Here is a 17,911-nt window from a genome sequence, read left to right as displayed (position 1 = left end):
TGACCCAGCCCAGTTTACTGACGGTAGGTTCAGATCTCCTGCAATTATAGTTCTTTTCCCGTAGCTTATATTTGCACATGTCAATTCTGAAAGACGAGTGATCGTGTTTAAACCTGATTTCGGCGGGCGAAAAGCTCCAATAATGACTATATTTTGTTTATTGCGTGCATTATTTATCTCCGTCCCAGTTATCTCGCAGTCATCGAGAACACATTTTAACGTACTGCTTAGCTCTGACCTCACACAAATGGTCCATTAAAGTATTCGAGTTATTTGATCCAGTTCGCAAGCGTAGTACTGTTGGTGAAAAGTGAAAATATGTACCAGTTTTCATTTGATCGAGCATTTCATGTGATAGCATTGCTTTTAGCTGCAAGGAGTTATATTCCGACAAGAATAATGACGTCATTTTACCTAACTACCTACTTGACCGACCTAACTCCCTCTGTAGACCAGTGTAAGAGTGTCGACCTCAGGAACGCAAGATCGCGGCTTCAAAACCGGCAGAGGTAGTCGGATTTTTGGAGGATGGATAAAGTCCACTCAACTCTTCTTATCGTACGATGTCGGCATGTAACGGATCTGTGGTTACACATTTGGTGTTAACCAACAAAATTCATTAAAACTCAGACCAACAAAATTAATTAAAACTCAAGAGAGATTCGGTTTACTTTGCCGTATAATAGGCCAAGAATTAAACGGAACGATGCAGTTGACGAGCAGGTGGCCAGATGGCATCAAATTAAAATGCCCGCACATGGCAGATGAGACCATATTATTATGATTATTATCATCAACCTGTCAAAGATAGGCATGTTAACTAGTTACTTATAAAATGAACTTGCCCAGAAAACAGTCACGCTGTTTTTCGGCAATTGCTCGTTCTTTATTCAAAACCTCTGTGCCCGTTACGTGCTGAGAATAATTACGCGAAAGAATTGAGTTGTTAATATTTATGATTCAGTCTAAACTATCAGGGTGTTCGGCGACAGATATCCAGTTTTTCTTGTGCCTCCTGACAAATATTGGGGTGATAATTTAGTTTAAAGTATCGTAATACTTTCCCCACAGTAGATCAGTGAATATTAGATCGATGCCGAATTCAAAGCAACCATGAGACCACATATTTGGTAGAATTCAACTGAGTTAGATGAATATCAGTGCAAAAGTTGTCCGTATGTTCTAACCAGTCATTATGAGAGGTGGTGGTGGTGATTATTGTTTTAAGAGGAAGTACAATTGGGCAACCATCCTCTACATAACATTAAACAGAGAGAAGAAATGGAAGGGGTCCGACTCTTCGAAAAATGAAGGTATCGGCCAAAGGAAGACAAGGGCCACGAAGGGCGTGAAAATGAAAGACTCCCTAAGCCTCCATACGTAATACCGTTGGGGTCGGAAAAGAACAAGAGTTGACCAAGGCAGGTCGATAAGAATAGATGAAAGTGAAGAGCCTGGCATGTATAAGTGGAAGCAATGTTAGGACTCAGCTGAGGGCCCCGTGGTCGCCAACCCACGCTCCAAAGTTCAGAGCCCCTGAGGCCCCTTTTAGTCGCCTCTTACGACAGGCAAGGGATACCGTGGGTGTTATTTTACCGCCCCACCCACAGGGGGAGTCATTATGAGAACCTGCTTTTTTTTTCACCACGTGGATCTTCCGTCGTGATCCTTTTCACCGTGTGTAGTTTCGTTACTAGTCTTCTGTTTTAAAATAACACGAGTAGATTTTACAGTTTCTGCTTGTTTATGCTTCGTTTTCTTTTGCTCATGGGCATAAAGTAACCTCGTATTTACTCATTTAGAACTTTAATTTTATTGATTTAACTAAGATCCATTGAAAACTCTTGTGAACACATACCAACACCAACCTGTTGCAGAGCGATCTAGTATTTATAAAACCGGGCGAGTTGGGCATGCGGTTAGGGGCGTGCAGCTGTGAGCTTGCATCCGGGAGATAGCGGGTTCGAACCCCACTGTTGGCAGCCCTGAAGATGGTTTTCCGTGGTTTCCCATTTTCACACCAACCAAATGCTGCGGCTGTACATTAATTAAGGCTACGTCCACTTCCTTACCACTCCTAGTAGGCCTTTCCTATCCCATCGTCGCCATAAGACCTATCTGTGTCGGTGCGACGTAAAGGTCAAATATAAAAAAAGAAACAACTTATAAACTGAGGAGAACTTCCTGTTCCTATTTAAGTATGGAACAAGAGAGAACGATAGATCTTACAAGTATTCAGAACTGAAAATGAATTCAGTATCTGTCATATTTATAATTTATTTTGCTGTCAATAATTCACTTCTTTTAAACTGAAGTGTACCGTTGCTGTTGCTTGTGAAAAAAAAAAAAAAGTGTAAACTCGTGTTCTCACCCTGCGGTGGTGCAGCTCTTTTCAGGCACACCTCCAATGGAGGCGAGCTGCATGTACCATTTCAAGCACATACCAGCCCTCCTGCCATTCTTAGATTTCTGGCAGTACCGGGAATTAAACCCGGGCCCCGAGGATGGCAGCTAATAGTGCCAACCGTTACGTTATGGATTAAACCCACGGAATATGCTATTGCAGATGTCAGAAAAATACTCTCTGTCGACAAGATTGTGTAATACAGTATGTTCCTAATGAGGCCGCGATAATAAATAACTAATATTTCTCTTTTGCATACAGCGTGTTACTATACATAAGTATGTACATGTAGAATCTTCTTTCTGTTAGTTCTTCTTCTGGCTGATACCCTGAGCCCTCCATCCGTCTTATAAGGTACAAATGATAGTTGGCATAAAAGTATACAGAGTTCAGAAAATGTCATGTCAAATTCCGAAACTAGCCAGCGCGACCATTAATGTAGCCAAGGAATGCTCAAGATTTTCTTCCTTGTTTGGAAGAGAGCTCCAAGATCAGACGTTGAAGAAGATAAAAATAAGCCTGTGAGGGTTCGAGTTTGAATCAGTTTCTTACTCATACTTATTTAGATAAAATGTTTTCAAAAGAAGCTGCCTTGCTACATCATTTATATCCAAATATTTACTTTGTGAAATTTTGGTTAGATCTGCTACTACAACGGAAAATCCCGTATAATTTTATAATCGAATAATACTACTCAATCATATAATCAATCGTGACTTAATTTATAATGTTGTTAAAAGAGGAATGCAGGCTGGCAGAGTGTTGATTTACATTTAAACTGAATACATTTGAATTGATGTTCCCTTTCTCCTATCACACAAATGAACTGAAAGTGATAGACGTTTGATTGTGGGAAACGGACTCTTCATTGGATTAAACATTATTTATTTTACTTTACCCAAGAGAACTGGGAATTCTAGCGGATTAGTATTATCAATCATTACATATTTAAAATTGGTATTGGTGAATTATAAACATAATATGTATTTCATGTATGTCAGGTAACAGAACAATATAAGCCGAGTAGATTTATTATGGTAGTATTTTATAAATCTGTACATTTTTCTGAACGTAGTGACAGTGGTAATGATGGTTATTACGTAAACGAGAAGTGCAACAAGATAACCACCACCGTTGACGGCAACCACAGCATCAAGTTTTTCATGATCGAGAACAAAATGTAAATTGCAGTCTTTAATACAAGATTAACGTAATGAGCGATTGTAAAATATATCGTTTTCTATTTCAGTGAATGAGTTGACCGAACAAACATGGCAGGTAGTATGCGTACTAGCTCTGTGATCCCCCTTGTAGAATATGTGCAGTACAGCGCCAGAAGTTGTTACCTATATGCGCAATTGATCCGAAGGTGGAAATGAAAAACGGCGTGCTCTTCACTGAACTGGCCTTTATCTGTTACATGTGAGGAGTGCAGGTTATTGCCCATTGTGCTCTATACTATACATATTTGGAATAATCTTCAGAATCTAGTTGCCTACTAGAAAATGATTTTCAACTGGTTTTCACAGTGTGCGAAGACGGAAGGACATGTCGCTGCACTGACTTAAAAGGGGTGGACAGTTTAAGGGCATTATGAAAGCTTGCAACGATTAATTTATTTCAGTAATGATGATTGAAAGAAACATTTTAATTTCACATTACGCTGCACTAAATTCTTTGACTGTTATCAGGACAAATAAGGAACTTTATCAATGAATCACTAGGAGTTAATCAGAAAATAAACGGAATAATATATCAATTTGTAAATTTGTAAATAATTACGACGGTAAATGGTAAGATGTACTCCCCAGAATGACTTGATCTTCACTGAATTATCTCCGTTCACCAGCTACGTACAAAACGATACCCGGACGTCATCCTATCAGCTTCTCCCTAGAAATAATTCGCCCTAGGTTCTGCACCCTAACTAGACATATCACTCTTAGTTATTTCAACCTGTCACCATTTTCACTCCACCAGAAGATTTGGAGGACACTTTTGATGCCTTATACAATGAGATATCAGATGATGAGATATCGGATGAAGTGATCGATCTTGCAAAGTGCTTTCAGCGCACATATATCCGTGCACGAACTCGCCGCGCACGTGGGTACGTAATTCCGCATCACCACCTTGCTGTAGTCCTCATACGTGAGATCATTTCGTTGCTGCTCAGCATCGTAAACAGAGAATAGGCCACTTAACGAAGGCTGGTACAATAGATTCTGGTGTAAAGTAAACGAGAAATATCCTACCATTTCATTCGTGAAATATCAGTGAACAGGATGACTCAACGCATGATTGCTGAGGCTGAGGCAGGGAAGAAGATAAAAGAGATATAACGGCGGGAACAAAGTTACGAAAAGATTGGAAAAGATCACTCGACAGTACGAACTCAAGGCGAAAGGTATTGTTTTGCACTAAACTTGCTGGTATTTATTCACTCTGTCAATGGAATGCAACTACCGGTCGCTCAGGACAACAATAGCAGAGAAACCTAAACAGTAGATAATTCCAAATGATCAAAGAATATACATGCTTAATAATTTGTTGTTAATAATTTAATGAAACACAGACGGGATGTATGCAGAGAAAAAAAAAAAAAAAACTTTCGGTGAAACGTCTATAGATGAAATTAGCAAGGGCGAAAGCAATTCTGGGCGAAAGTTTTCAGTGAAACGTCTAATGGTGAAACAGACAGGTGCGAATGAATTAAAAGGTGAAGAGAATTGGGTGAAACGTCTAGGAATCCTACTGGAGGATGCATATCCCTGAGTCGATTCCTCAAATGAGTCTTTTTAATTTTGAACTGTGACTAGTCTCTGAAGTTTGTTGAACCAAACAAGCATAATAATGGCTTAATAATTTACTTTTGCAGCTAATATATTAAGTTCTGGGAAGTGCACGCTAAGATTTCAGCCAGTATACCTAATAAATGGCCAACCAGCTGATAGTACATTATGCAATATAATGCGAAATGGATTTCTCGATTAAACACTTTTGTTGTTGAATTATCTTTAGTTGAAGATCTTACGTAGAACTAGTAGTGCTGAATACTTCCTCCTTTTGCATTCTTCCTCTTATTTGTTTTCAGATAACAGGACGTTGGAGCTTCATTCACCCGATGGAGTACACAGCTGCGTGTTGCGAGCGACGGATGCGACAGAGGCTGTAGCGTGGTTCAACACACTCCATTCGGCGCTGAACGTTCTCAACGGGCAGGCGTTACAGGAGGCGAGTCGTGCGCTAGGACCTCTAGTAGGCGATCTGCAGCACATCGGCTGGCTGGCGAGACGGCCGCCCTCAGAGGTAATTTGTACTTTATTGTATACATTGAACAATGAATAAAGTTAACGAACAGATGTTACTGAAGACTCACCTTTTGCTGAGGGAGAACTGCCTTCGCGGTTAAGGTTGACAGTGAGTGTAGTGATCTGAAAAAGTGAACAGTCTATCGCATCTTTGCTCTGTTTTTTATTTTTTATTTATTTATTTATTTATTTATTTATTTATTTATTTATTTATTTATTTATTTATTTATTTATTGCTAGCAAGACGCGTGCTTCGCTACGGTATTATAATGAAATTTATAATTGAATGCTTAACGTTTTGTATGTAATCCGCCGAAATTCGCGATCTGATTCGTTCCTGAGAGAATCCGCCAAAATTCGTGATCTGACTCATTTTCTGAGAGATTACAGTAAATTTCCTCCCATTTTTCAATCTTTCTTTCCAGCAATCGATTTCGTACTTCCCGGGCTACGTCCAGGTATTCCACCCGGTCAGTTGGGTCCCTAAATCTTTGCCACCTTTCCCTATAGTCTAAGCATTTTTTTTTTTTTTTTTTGCTAGGGGCTTTACGTCGCACCGACACAGATAGGTCTTATGGCGACGATGGGATAGGAAAGGCCTAGGAGTTGGAAGGAAGCGGCCGTGGCCTTAATTAAGGTACAGCCCCAGCATTTGCCTGGTGTGAAAATGGGAAACCACGGAAAACCATCTTCAGGGCTGCCGATAGTGGGATTCGAACCTACTGTCTCCCGGATGCAAGCTCACAGCCGCGCGCCTCTACACGCACGGCTAACTCGCCCGGTATTAAGCATTTTTAACATGGATCAAATCCTTGAGGAGATCCGGCGTGGTATCGTCTTGGGTGCCTTTGGCGGTATTGAATCTGCGGCCGGACTGCAGTCGTAGTCATTACCCGGTCAGGACCCGTTTCTACCGCGGTCCGCACATTTTAATGACGGTCCAGAACATTATTGTTATATTCTTCTTCTTCTTCTTCTTCTTCTTCTTATTATTATTATTAGTATTATTACGGGGATACCCGTGGAGCAGTAAGAGGTTAAAGAAGGTGCGGGATTGAATGGATCTAACTACGATATCAAGAAATGATTTAAAACTTTAACAAAGGTTGTATTTCTTTTAGGACTTCAAACTTAACAATTTTTCATAACAATGAAACATCAGGTACAATGACAGTCTTGAAGCAAGACAAAGAAAATCCAAAATTTAGTGATTTTTACAAATTCTGGGCTTCAAGTCCCTAGTTCTACAATTTTACAAAAGGAACAGGTATTATTTAGTGAGGGGCAGAAATCCCCTAATTCAAGAGCACTTGCTCCCAAAATACAATTTCTAGCCTTCTAGAGGCACTCGTTAATCTTACAAAAACTTTGAAAAAGAGCTAACAGGCTCTCAGTTTTTCAAGCCTACTCAAGGCAACAACAACTTACAATCACTGGCCTCTCAAGGCACAACTTACAATTTGAAAAATGATTTTATACAGGGGTATTTAATACCTAACCTACGGGGCCGTATTGGAAAAGATAACTGGCCCAAACACAAAAGGAATGGTGGCATACACTGCGCTCCAAGACAATGAAAACTTAAAAACCTAAAGGGATCTAGGCCGATGAAACAGGGGCTATTCCCGAACTACTGAGGTGACTCCTATAGAAATTACTTTACCACATTACAGAATGAAAAACAGTTATAAAACGTAGTCACCTCAAACCAAGATGAAGGGGAGCTCGAGAGTGTAATTCACTCTCTATCCCCGATTTACAATTAAAGGGTTTACGAAGTTTTTTACATTAGCCGAAAGATGATTTATATTTTAGAAAAGTAGGTTACATAGTTAAAGATTCGGACCTTTCCCGGGATTAAACTGCGGAGGTAGCAAAAGAGAATAAAGGTATGTGGCCATCTTCTGATTAAAGTTCCAACTTGTTGTGTTATTAGTTTCACTTTAGATTGATTGAGGAGTTCCTTTAGGCGCTAATTTTGAATGCGCGGCGTTGAGGTGTACCTCCCGGTACAATTATTATTATTATTATTATTATTATTATTATTATTATTATTATTATTATTATTGATGTTCTGGACCCAACAGCCAGATGCAAGACCGCTACTTGGCGGTAAATTACATCTGCTGCCATTGTCATTGCTGAAAATGTGACCAGCACCATCGTCGCGCGTAGGCAAGTGGGCGAGATTTCTGGCGACACGAATGATATACTTCTTTGCATTATTGACCTTATTATAGAGGTGAACAATTGCACGGTCAATGTCATTCCTATCGTTTATTTCAAATGTGTTTAAATTTTTATTTATATGCCAGTAGAATCTACCTTAATGTAACTTTATGTTCTCCAAAGTAAAAGATGGCTCTTGAAAACAAACCCAGGGAAGATTAAAAATGTTCAGTTTATGATCAGAATAAGTACATTATGAACAGTAAAATCAATTGGTCTCAACTCCTTTTTCACCCTCCGCCGTTGATTTACCCCCTCAAAAAAAAGGCGTGTTTCTTTATGTTTAAAGGAGATTTCAAATACCAATATTCACGTCTGTTACATTCAGTTCTGAGATATAAGGATCCCCATAAAAGGAATTCACTTTTTTCACTTCCTTTCACACTCCCCCTCCCCTTAAGTGAATTTTCCGGCAAAAAAAAAAACTTGCTTCTTTAGTAGTAAAGGATCTTCTAAATACCAATTATCACGACTCTCACACCTTCAGTTTATGAGATATTTGTCCTCATAAAGGAATTCAACTCCTTTTCACCCCCGCCCCCAAGATGATACGCCTTTTTCTTTGTTTTTAAAGGAGATCCAAATACCAATTTTCACATTTGTACCAACTTTAGTTCTTATTAGTTGTAAGTGTTCTCATACAATTCATTCATTAATTTTTCAATTCTTTCAGCCCCCCCCCCCCTTTTCATTGGATTTTCCGAGAATACGTGTTTCTTTAATTTTAAAGCAGTTTACAAATACCAATTTTCACGTCTGCAAAATCATTCATTTTTGAGATAATAGTATCCTCATACAAATAATTCAACACATTTTTCAATTTCCCCCCCCCCCGTTAGGTGGATATCCGAAAACAAAAAATACGTATTTCTTTATTTTTAAAGGGGATGCCAAATACCAAATTTCACGTCTGTAACATCTTTACCTTTTGAGATATCATTATCCTAATTAAAATAATTCAACCCCATTTTCAGTCACTTTTACCCCTCCACCCAAATAGTTTTTTAGAAAACAAAAAATACACGTTTCTTTATTTTAATAGAGATAAGAAATACTATTTTTCACTTCGGTAACATGTTAAGTTTTTGAGGTATACTGTAGAAATGTTCATTTTAAAATTTCATCCCCTTTTTAGTTCCCCTTAAGTGGAGTTTCCAAAAACATATCACCTATGTTTCTTTTATTTTACAGGAGATTCCAAATACCAAATTTTACGTCTGTAACATTTTACGTTTCTGAGATATACTGTGGATATAGTCTTTCTAAAAATTCGCCCAAATTTGTCACTCCTGTTTAACCCCCATTAACTGGATTTTCCAGAAACAAAAAAAAAGTGTGTTTTTATTTTCAAAGGAGATCCCAAATACCAATTTTCAGGTCTGTAATATCTTCTGTTTCTGAGATATAAGTATCTTCATTTATGGCATTCAATCCCCTTTTCACACCTGCTATTGGGATTTTCCGAAAACAAAAATATATATGTTTCTTTATTTTTAAAGGGGATTCTAAATACCAATCTTTTTTACATCTGTAAACTTTGAAAGTTTTGAGATATAGATACACTCATTTTTTAAAATCACTCCCTTTTACCCCCCATTAATTTTTTTCCAAAAGCAAAAAAATATGTGTTTCATTATTTTTAAAGGAGATTCTATATACCATTTTTTTACATCTGTAAACTTTTAAAGTTTTGAGATACAGATACACTCATTTTAAAAAGTAAACCCCCCCCCCTTTTCACCCTCCCATTAATTGGATTTTCCAAAAACAAAAAATGTGTTTCATTATTTTTAAAGGGGATTCTAAATACCAATTGTTTTACATCTATAAACTTTTAAAGTTTTGAGATATTGATACACTCATTTATAATTTCACCCCCTTTTCACCCCCTCAGCGACGGAATATCCAAAAATCCCCCCTTAACGAGCACCTACATTGTACTCTAAATGTATCCTCAAAATTTCATTTCATTATGTCGAGTAGTTTTGGCTCGGCGATGATGAATCTGTCAGTCAGTCAGGACAAGTTATTTTATATATACAGTATATATATATATATATATAGATTGGAGTAGCGGTTGTGGGCCTGCCTCTTACCTAGAGGCCCCAGGTTCGATTAATGGTTCTTCCAAGGATTTTAGTCATAGATTGAGGGCTGGGAATAGGGCTTTCTGTGGCTCATGAGATCAACAGAGGATTTTTCTGATATGAGGGACAGCGAATCTGGTAATAACCCGTCAGTACGACTGAAAATGTCATTATACTGACCACTTGGCACTCGAATATCTTCAGGCAGTCTAACTGTGCATCTATCGTCTATAGCAGGCCAAGACATGGCATGTATGTGCCAGGGGAATCTTTTGAAAAGTTCTGTGAATGAATGTATTATTAAAGCTAATTAACAAGTTAAAGTGTGGATGATCATAAATTCTTGGAGGAGAAAACTCTGCGAGTACGCTACCTGGTCAAAAGCACTTGGACAACTAATCGAAACTGTCCTTAAAGTGTTCCAAGGATTATTGCCCAGTAGTGAACAGTTAATACGGGATGGGGGATGAGTCCACCGCAGTAATAAAAATGGACAAGGGTGGGTGGAAGTCTACCCCGAGTTGTAATAATGGCCAACGGTGGGTTGCGACGTTATAGCAAGCGTAGTTGTGATGTGGGTCGTTGAGGTCTGGAGTGAAGTCGCCGTTCTAGTTCATCCCAGAGGTGTTCTATCGGACTGAGGTCAGGGCTCTGTGTTGGCCAGTCCATTTCCGAAATCTCATTGTCCACAAACGACTCATGAACAAACCTTACTTTATGCCAAGGAGCATGATCATGCTGAAACAGTGATCATCTCCGAATGGTCTTACCGTAAACAACACGCATCGGGTTAGAATTTCCTTCCGCCTTCAACTTGCTGTTTAGTATTACTAGACCGACCGAGTTGGCCGTGCTGTTAGGGTTACGCGGCTGTGAGCTTAGATTCGGGAGATAGTGGATTCGAATCCCACTGTCAGCAGCGCTGAAGATGGTTTCCCGTGGTTTCCCATTTCCACATTAGGTAAATTCTTGGGCTGTACCTTACTTAAGGCACATGGGCACCAATGTGTTGACAGTAGTACTGCAGAACATGTTTAATTAGTGTAAGTGTGGTATGGTAGGCATTATATATAATCATAGAGGGGTATAATATTAATTAATATAGGCATAACAGCTGTTGTGCTTCATTCTGTTATATGTCAGTTCTGTAATTTATTGTGAAAGTCACTATATAGACGCCGAATAAGTCTCATTTTGAATGATAATACCGCTAACTCCCACATGCACGTATGGAGAGCTACTATATGAAATATAGTCCATAGTATACAGTAATACACGCCCTTTTCATATGTTTTGGAATACTTTGAGTAACGTATACAGGATGAAGCGAAATTCGCGCACTCGGGCGTCTCAGCGCGACTCCTCACATGCCAGCAATAAAAAAAATGTCTCTCACAAAAGTTCGTCCTGCGAGTATATCCGGGAGAAAAAGGTCGTTGAAGAGTGCCAATCTGGCAACACTGTAACCACATGTAGGGTAACTACCTGTGTCAGCACTTATTAACCGTGCGGTACAGTTGGAGCAGTGGATAGAGTTAACATGCAGGAGCTCGAGGGGTCGATCCTGGGTTGAGGCGTATGTTTTTTATTTCGCAAATGTAGTCCAGGTGGTATGGTATCTGGCACCTTAATACTCAACAGCGATTGCAGCGGATTCTCTAGAAACAATTTTCACTTACATACTAACATCCTACAAATGGACGAACATTCGTTTTCAATGGCCAGCTTTGAAAGACGCCCTTTCCACGTCGTGGGCGTGAATTTATTCGCACCACCTCATCTACTAGATGCGTTACAACGTGTTCAGGGTTACTAAATTTTGTAAATGTATGGTACATGTGACCTAAAAAACGGTGTCTTACTGTGTTACAGTATGTAATGTCCGATGGAAATTAGCAAATAAAAACGCGCCTCAACCCAGGATCGAACCCTCGACCTTCTGCATGCTAACTCAAAACTCTATCCACTGCACCAACTGTACAGCACGACTAACACCTGCTCACAGCGTTAGTTACCCTACATGTGGTTACAGTGTTGCCAGATTGCCACTCTTCAACGACCTTTTTCTCCCGGATATACTCGCAGGACGAACTTTTGTGAGTGACTTTATTTTTATTGCTGGCATGTGAGGAGTCGCGCTGAGACGCCCGAATGCGTGAATTTCGCTTCACCCTGTATATTCGAAGTACAGGCGTTGATTTAATGAGGCCTGAACCGTCGAAGCCTGTCCTCTTAAAACAGTAATAATCATTATGTATTGATTTAGTTGTTCACAGGGACAGGTGAGTTATCGTTTTCAAACTCTTGTATTTGTCAAAACTGCATTTGGCATTCACTCATGAACCATTCTTCATGGATACCGAAGTATGCTAGGCTTATCATAAGTCTTTCAGTATAGATGTCCCATATGCTGTAAAAGTTGTTAGAATAATAGAATATTACTATGCACATTGATATCATACTCCATTCATCTCCTTCAGGCAGCAGTACTTATTTCTCCCGTAGACATGGACGCTGAAGTGAAGATGCAGCGACGCAAGCAACAAAGGAACAGAAAACCAGGAATGTTGCATTATGACAGGTACGCATGTGTTGCAGACGTGATGTAAGGAGGAAGTGAGTGTGTGCGATCAAATTGCCGTGCACCAAATGAAATCCATAGGAAACTCGTTACTCTAGGCAATGGTTCCTCATTGACTGCGCTAATGATCCAGGGACGTCCGACATGTGTAGTGATAGCCGAGTAACAATGGCATGGCTTCTCAGCTACGCGATCCCGGTTGGAATCCCGGGCAACGCAAGTAGGATTTTTGAAAAGAAACATCACGATCCTGTGGTTCGGATTCCACGTAAAACTAGAGGTTCTAGCTGAGCAGATCAGGCCGGGGGGGCTTTTAACTTGAATTCTGGAGATGGTGGGTTTGAACGCCACGGTCGGTGCCTTGAAGATGGTTTTCCATTGTTTTTCATTTTCACATCGGGTAAATGTTGGGGCTATGCATTCATTAGGGTCATGGTTGCTTCCTACCGAATTCTAGTCCTCTCCTGACCCGTCGTCGTCATAAGAGCTATCTGTGTCGGTGCGGCGTAAAACAAATATTATTTTAGTTACAGAAATACATAAATACTTCGCTGTGATTGTGGCTAACCTTCAGGAATGTAGAAGGCACTACAAGAAGAAGAAGAAATCCACAAACGTGCTTGCTTATGTTTTAGTACATATTCGCTAAAAGGACATGGGACATTTTAGACTCAACTCGATCCAAAATTCTCCGTCTGTTATTATTATTATTATTATTATTATTATTATTATTATTATTATTATTATTATTATTATTATTATTATTATTATTATTATCATCGACCCGCTGCCAAGATATCGCGCACACTTGAATTCAGGTGAATATTACTGATTAGCGAAACGAGTCTCATTTTCCCGTATGAACCTACAGTAATATAGCGAGCTCGCATTTAACCTAGTAGAGTGCTAATCACTGATTTTTTTTTTTACACTGCCTCTTGTTTCTTATTGCAGAATGGCCGGATGAGCTCAGAGAGCAGTGAAGACCCAGAGCGATGGCAGTCAGTGTTCGCAGCCGTCACGGATCGTGAACTTCGCTTGTATGAGTCTGCACCTTGGAGCCCTGAGGCGTGGGGATGTCCGGTAGACACTTGCCCGTTGCTCTCTACTAGGTAAGGTTATGATTGTTAATATATCATGTCTTGATTAACTTCATGAAGCTTATATCCAGTATAAGACTATATTGAAGTTTAAAAATAAAGTCGTTTGTGGATGTACGACGTATATAAGTAAAGTAGTGGCAATATTGATAGAACGCAATATTTAATGTTGTCATCCGCAAAGTCTATCACCTTTCTCCATAAGTCGGGAAGCCGTTGGAGACCGTTGGCAAGGCGTTCTCTGTTGATGACAGCTACGAAGCGCCCTACTGCGCGGAGTACAGATGCTATGTCAGGAAATCGGTGGCCTTGGAGTGGATCGTTCAACTTCGGAAACAGGTCGAAGTCACATGGACTCATGTCTGGTGACTATGGAGGGTGTTCCAAGACCTCCCAATGCCATTGTTGCAATGAAAGCTTGACTTTGTGTGCGACATGACAACCGTCCTCGCCACAGGCTTCACTTAATCCTCGATAATATTCTGATGCATTTTTGTTACGGCAACCTCGATTTTAAACCACGGACGATGATTACCTTTTAAAAACGTTCTTTAAAGCGGTGAAATCGACTCTCTTCACTTCAGTGCACAGCAACAATACTCCCAAATAGATGCCCATCAAATGCACACTACTCATCGACAGCTGCGCCACCTGACCACTCCCATATCCTATTTGCGCATGCCCGATCTGCTGCAAGTGTCATGACTACGGTGCCACTACTTTATTTACAGCCCTCGTAAAATTTTTATTTCCGAAATAAACAGATCATATGTTTTTCGCTACGTAAGTTTCGTATGCTGTAAAAGTTGTTACAAAAAGAATAGTATGCACATTGATACCTTACTGCATATTTAACTCTGTTTTAACGGACTTCGTTTCCTTCTTTCCCTTTATGAAAGTGCCTTACTCCTCGAAATGACCCTCTTCTCCCTGTCTAGTTTAACCCGCTATCAGAACAGCACGGTCGTTGTAAATTGTTTACACCGTCAAACGAACATCAGTATTTTGAAAGATGACAATACCACTAGATTATCAAGCATCATCTTCAAAGGGTTGGTTTCGTCGCCTGCATGCCCCACACACCCTTCTAAAGCAAGTTGAAGGATGGACAACACAATCAGGGAGGACAGCAAAAGATATACTGTTTAAGAAGTTTCAAAATAATAATATGAATAAGTGTTGGATGGACTTCAGCAACTGAGAGGATGTAGCATCTGGCCTGTTTTTCACAACAACAGCAACAACAACAACAGAGAAGAACTAACCACCAGCTTCTACAACAACAATGAGCTTTGGTATATTTGATATGCCAGCATTACATCAGTGCTTGTGCCCGTTTGTTTGTTTGTTTGTTTGTTTGTTTGTTTGTTTGTTTGTTTGTTTGTTTGTTAAGCCTCCAGACCGAAGGCTGGTTGGATCCTCAAATAACACTACCAAAGGTTATGCAGTTACAAGAAATCTGCACAAACCAGTGGTAGCGTTATAATAAGCCGTACCATGAATGAAGAGGAGTGAGATAGTTTGCCATTGCTTTCCGCATTGGGCTAGAAGGTGCTGTTCCAGTACGACTTCCCTATGGGTAACACCATTTGTGCCCCAAATGCCATTACTCAGCACCATACATACCTTAGCAGGTTCCATAGCGTCACAGTGATAATTGAGACTGAGACTTCGATGGTATATAGAACTGTCATCATGAGTCCCAGTCTGCAAATTCAGTCTGATATTATAGGAAATGAACTGCAGCAGTAAAATCCAGAAGTACAGTATGGTGCTCTGTAGCTGAACCGGAGAGCATTCAGCTTTACTGTGATTAAACTAATCAGCGTCGTCGTAAATCCTTATTCTTCTATTATCTGATATGCCAGTGGAGATTCTTCAGCCACATGAGAACTAATGAAAGCAGGTGTGATTGCATACTTACTAAACTGGATGTGTGTGATTGCGCAGCAACAGCTCGTATTATTCAGCACAGAGTTGATGGTTGCCCTAACAGAGATGTGAGTTGGTTGGTTATTGGGCTTAATGTTCAGATCTGAACCTTTACGCTAAATTGACTGGGCCATTATTATGGTATAATTACCCTCAAACGTTGATAGGCTCCTCTACAATTCGGTTTTGCTTGAGGATAATCGATCGTTATAAGAAAATATTCTTTACCTTGTGTTGTCTACAATCTTGAATCGCTTCTGCTGATCATTTTTTTGTTTAACAGTGTACATGGATCAGAACTATACCGACAAACAATCAGGGATGCTCTTCTTGTTATGTAGAAGCTACATTTTGCTCTGACATATGCCTAGAGACAGATACAAAAGTACTGCATCCATCAAGAACTTAAGCCGTCTACAAACCCATGATGAAAATTTGCTCGTATATTACGCCAATTATAGCCGATATCATGAGGCGAGTACATGTTTCCTCCTGACAAAGTTTTTGCGTGTGTTAATTTATTGTATATTAAGTTGGCTTCATATGCTTAAATCAGACGTTTTTAGTACAGTAGACGTCAGAAACATAACTGTAGTTGAGAGTAAGCTAATTTTGGGCCATGATAGCCTTGAGGTATGAAAACAGGAGGGTGCGGCGTCTCTCCCTGATAGTTGGCCTTCGGGTTGAGCAGCGGTCGCTGTGCAGGCCAGAGCCATTTCAAGGGTGTTAAGTGCCGTGGGGTTTTATATAACACAGTGAAGAATCCATTGCACATGCACATTTATAGTAAATCGAAATTAAAATATGATTTTAATGTTGTAAATTATCAGATAGATTTTTTCCATTGAATGATTATATTATGTGGATATAATTGTCTTGTAGTACGTTCTAGTGTTCGGTTATATTAAAGTTGAAGAAATTGGCTTAAATTTGATTTTGTCATTAATTATTTTACTCGCGGCATCTCTCCTGAGCAAAGTCGGCATCTATACCGGGATCCAGGGAGAGACGCCGCAGATGCAACAATTCATTTGTTCACTCCTTTCTCCCATTTACATACAATTGCCAATATTTTGTTCATCCCTGATCAAATGTACATGTTTTCAAATTATGCTCGATGAATTTGCAACAATTTTTAAAGTAAATATACCGAGATATAACAAAAGACATAAAAAGTGCGGCAACTCTCCCGGAATTACCCTAATTCTTGAAGAGCACCAATCTTCCACTGTGAGGAATTATTTCAAAACTATTTTTCAGGTTTCCGTTATTCTGGTACCTTTCGTTCTGTGATGTTCTTTCTACTACCGTAGCTGTTTATCGGCGCACTAATACAGGTAGGTTTTCGGTGACGCTAGGTTAGGAGAGTCTAGGATTGAGAAAGTAGGAATTAGGAAACAACCCCGCCATAAAGCTGTGTGGAAATGGAAAACCACGAAGAAACATTTTCAGGGTTACTGATAATTGGTTTCGAACACACTATCCCTCAGCTACACGACTATGATGCCAACTAGCTCGGTGTTCTGCAAATTTACGTAATCAGACAGACTGAACCAAGCTTCATCAGTAATGATATTCTTTGTGAATTTAAAAAAGAACTGTTGTGAAAATTTCTAGAAAATCTGTTACTAAATATAGTGCCTGTTTGATTCATAATTTGTGGACTGTATTTAAGTCGCAAAAGCATGTTCTTTGTTGCTCTCCGTCAGTTGACTTTAAGAAATGGAATTTCTGAGACGTTTTGAAGGAATATATGAACAGAATTTTCGCCTTAGAAATTGAAGAGCCAGCTATCCTTGTGCGACTATATAGCAAAGAGCACATTCTTTCTACCAACCTCTACCGAATTTCGCTGACACATGCAAGCAAATACACCATGCAGGTTGTTTTCAAACCATAGGGATTCTTGCAGAATTTTCTGGTATACCGTACTCCTCTCAAAACCTCTTAAGAATGTTTCGAGCAACCCGATACTGAATTTCGACTATAATTAGAAGGAAAATGGACGTTAACGTGAAAATCGCCATCCAGTATGTATCTGAAGTTTAGACAGGGAAACCATTTTTATTATTTTTAACACTGGTAGTCGAATCTATCTCGTAATACTACGAGTTTTTGCCATTTAGATCAGAGGATCAGCGCCGGAAATATAGAAGGTAGTTTCGTCAATTTTAGTACATAAATATGAGCAGTTTTCAGGCATTACTAAGATTGAAACTATATTCTTTATTTTACAGCGCTAATTTTTAAAAATTTCAAAATCTTCT

General features: G+C 39.5%; 1 protein-coding gene across 1 annotated transcript in view; it reads left to right on the top strand.

The window, feature by feature from the left end:
* Positions 1-17,911, top strand: part of Syn1 (Syntrophin-like 1) — a 180,319-nt gene that overhangs the window by 138,258 nt on the left and 24,150 nt on the right. The window contains exons 2-3 of the mRNA XM_067136658.2: positions 5,499-5,713; positions 13,567-13,724. Of these exons, the coding sequence (XP_066992759.1) occupies positions 5,499-5,713; positions 13,567-13,724 (373 nt within the window). The remainder of the gene's footprint in view (positions 1-5,498; positions 5,714-13,566; positions 13,725-17,911) is intronic.

The sequence above is a fragment of the Anabrus simplex genome, chromosome 1 (assembly GCF_040414725.1).
Source record: "Anabrus simplex isolate iqAnaSimp1 chromosome 1, ASM4041472v1, whole genome shotgun sequence".
NCBI lineage: Eukaryota > Metazoa > Arthropoda > Insecta > Orthoptera > Tettigoniidae > Anabrus > Anabrus simplex.
This window is presented reverse-complemented; position numbering and strand designations above follow the sequence as displayed.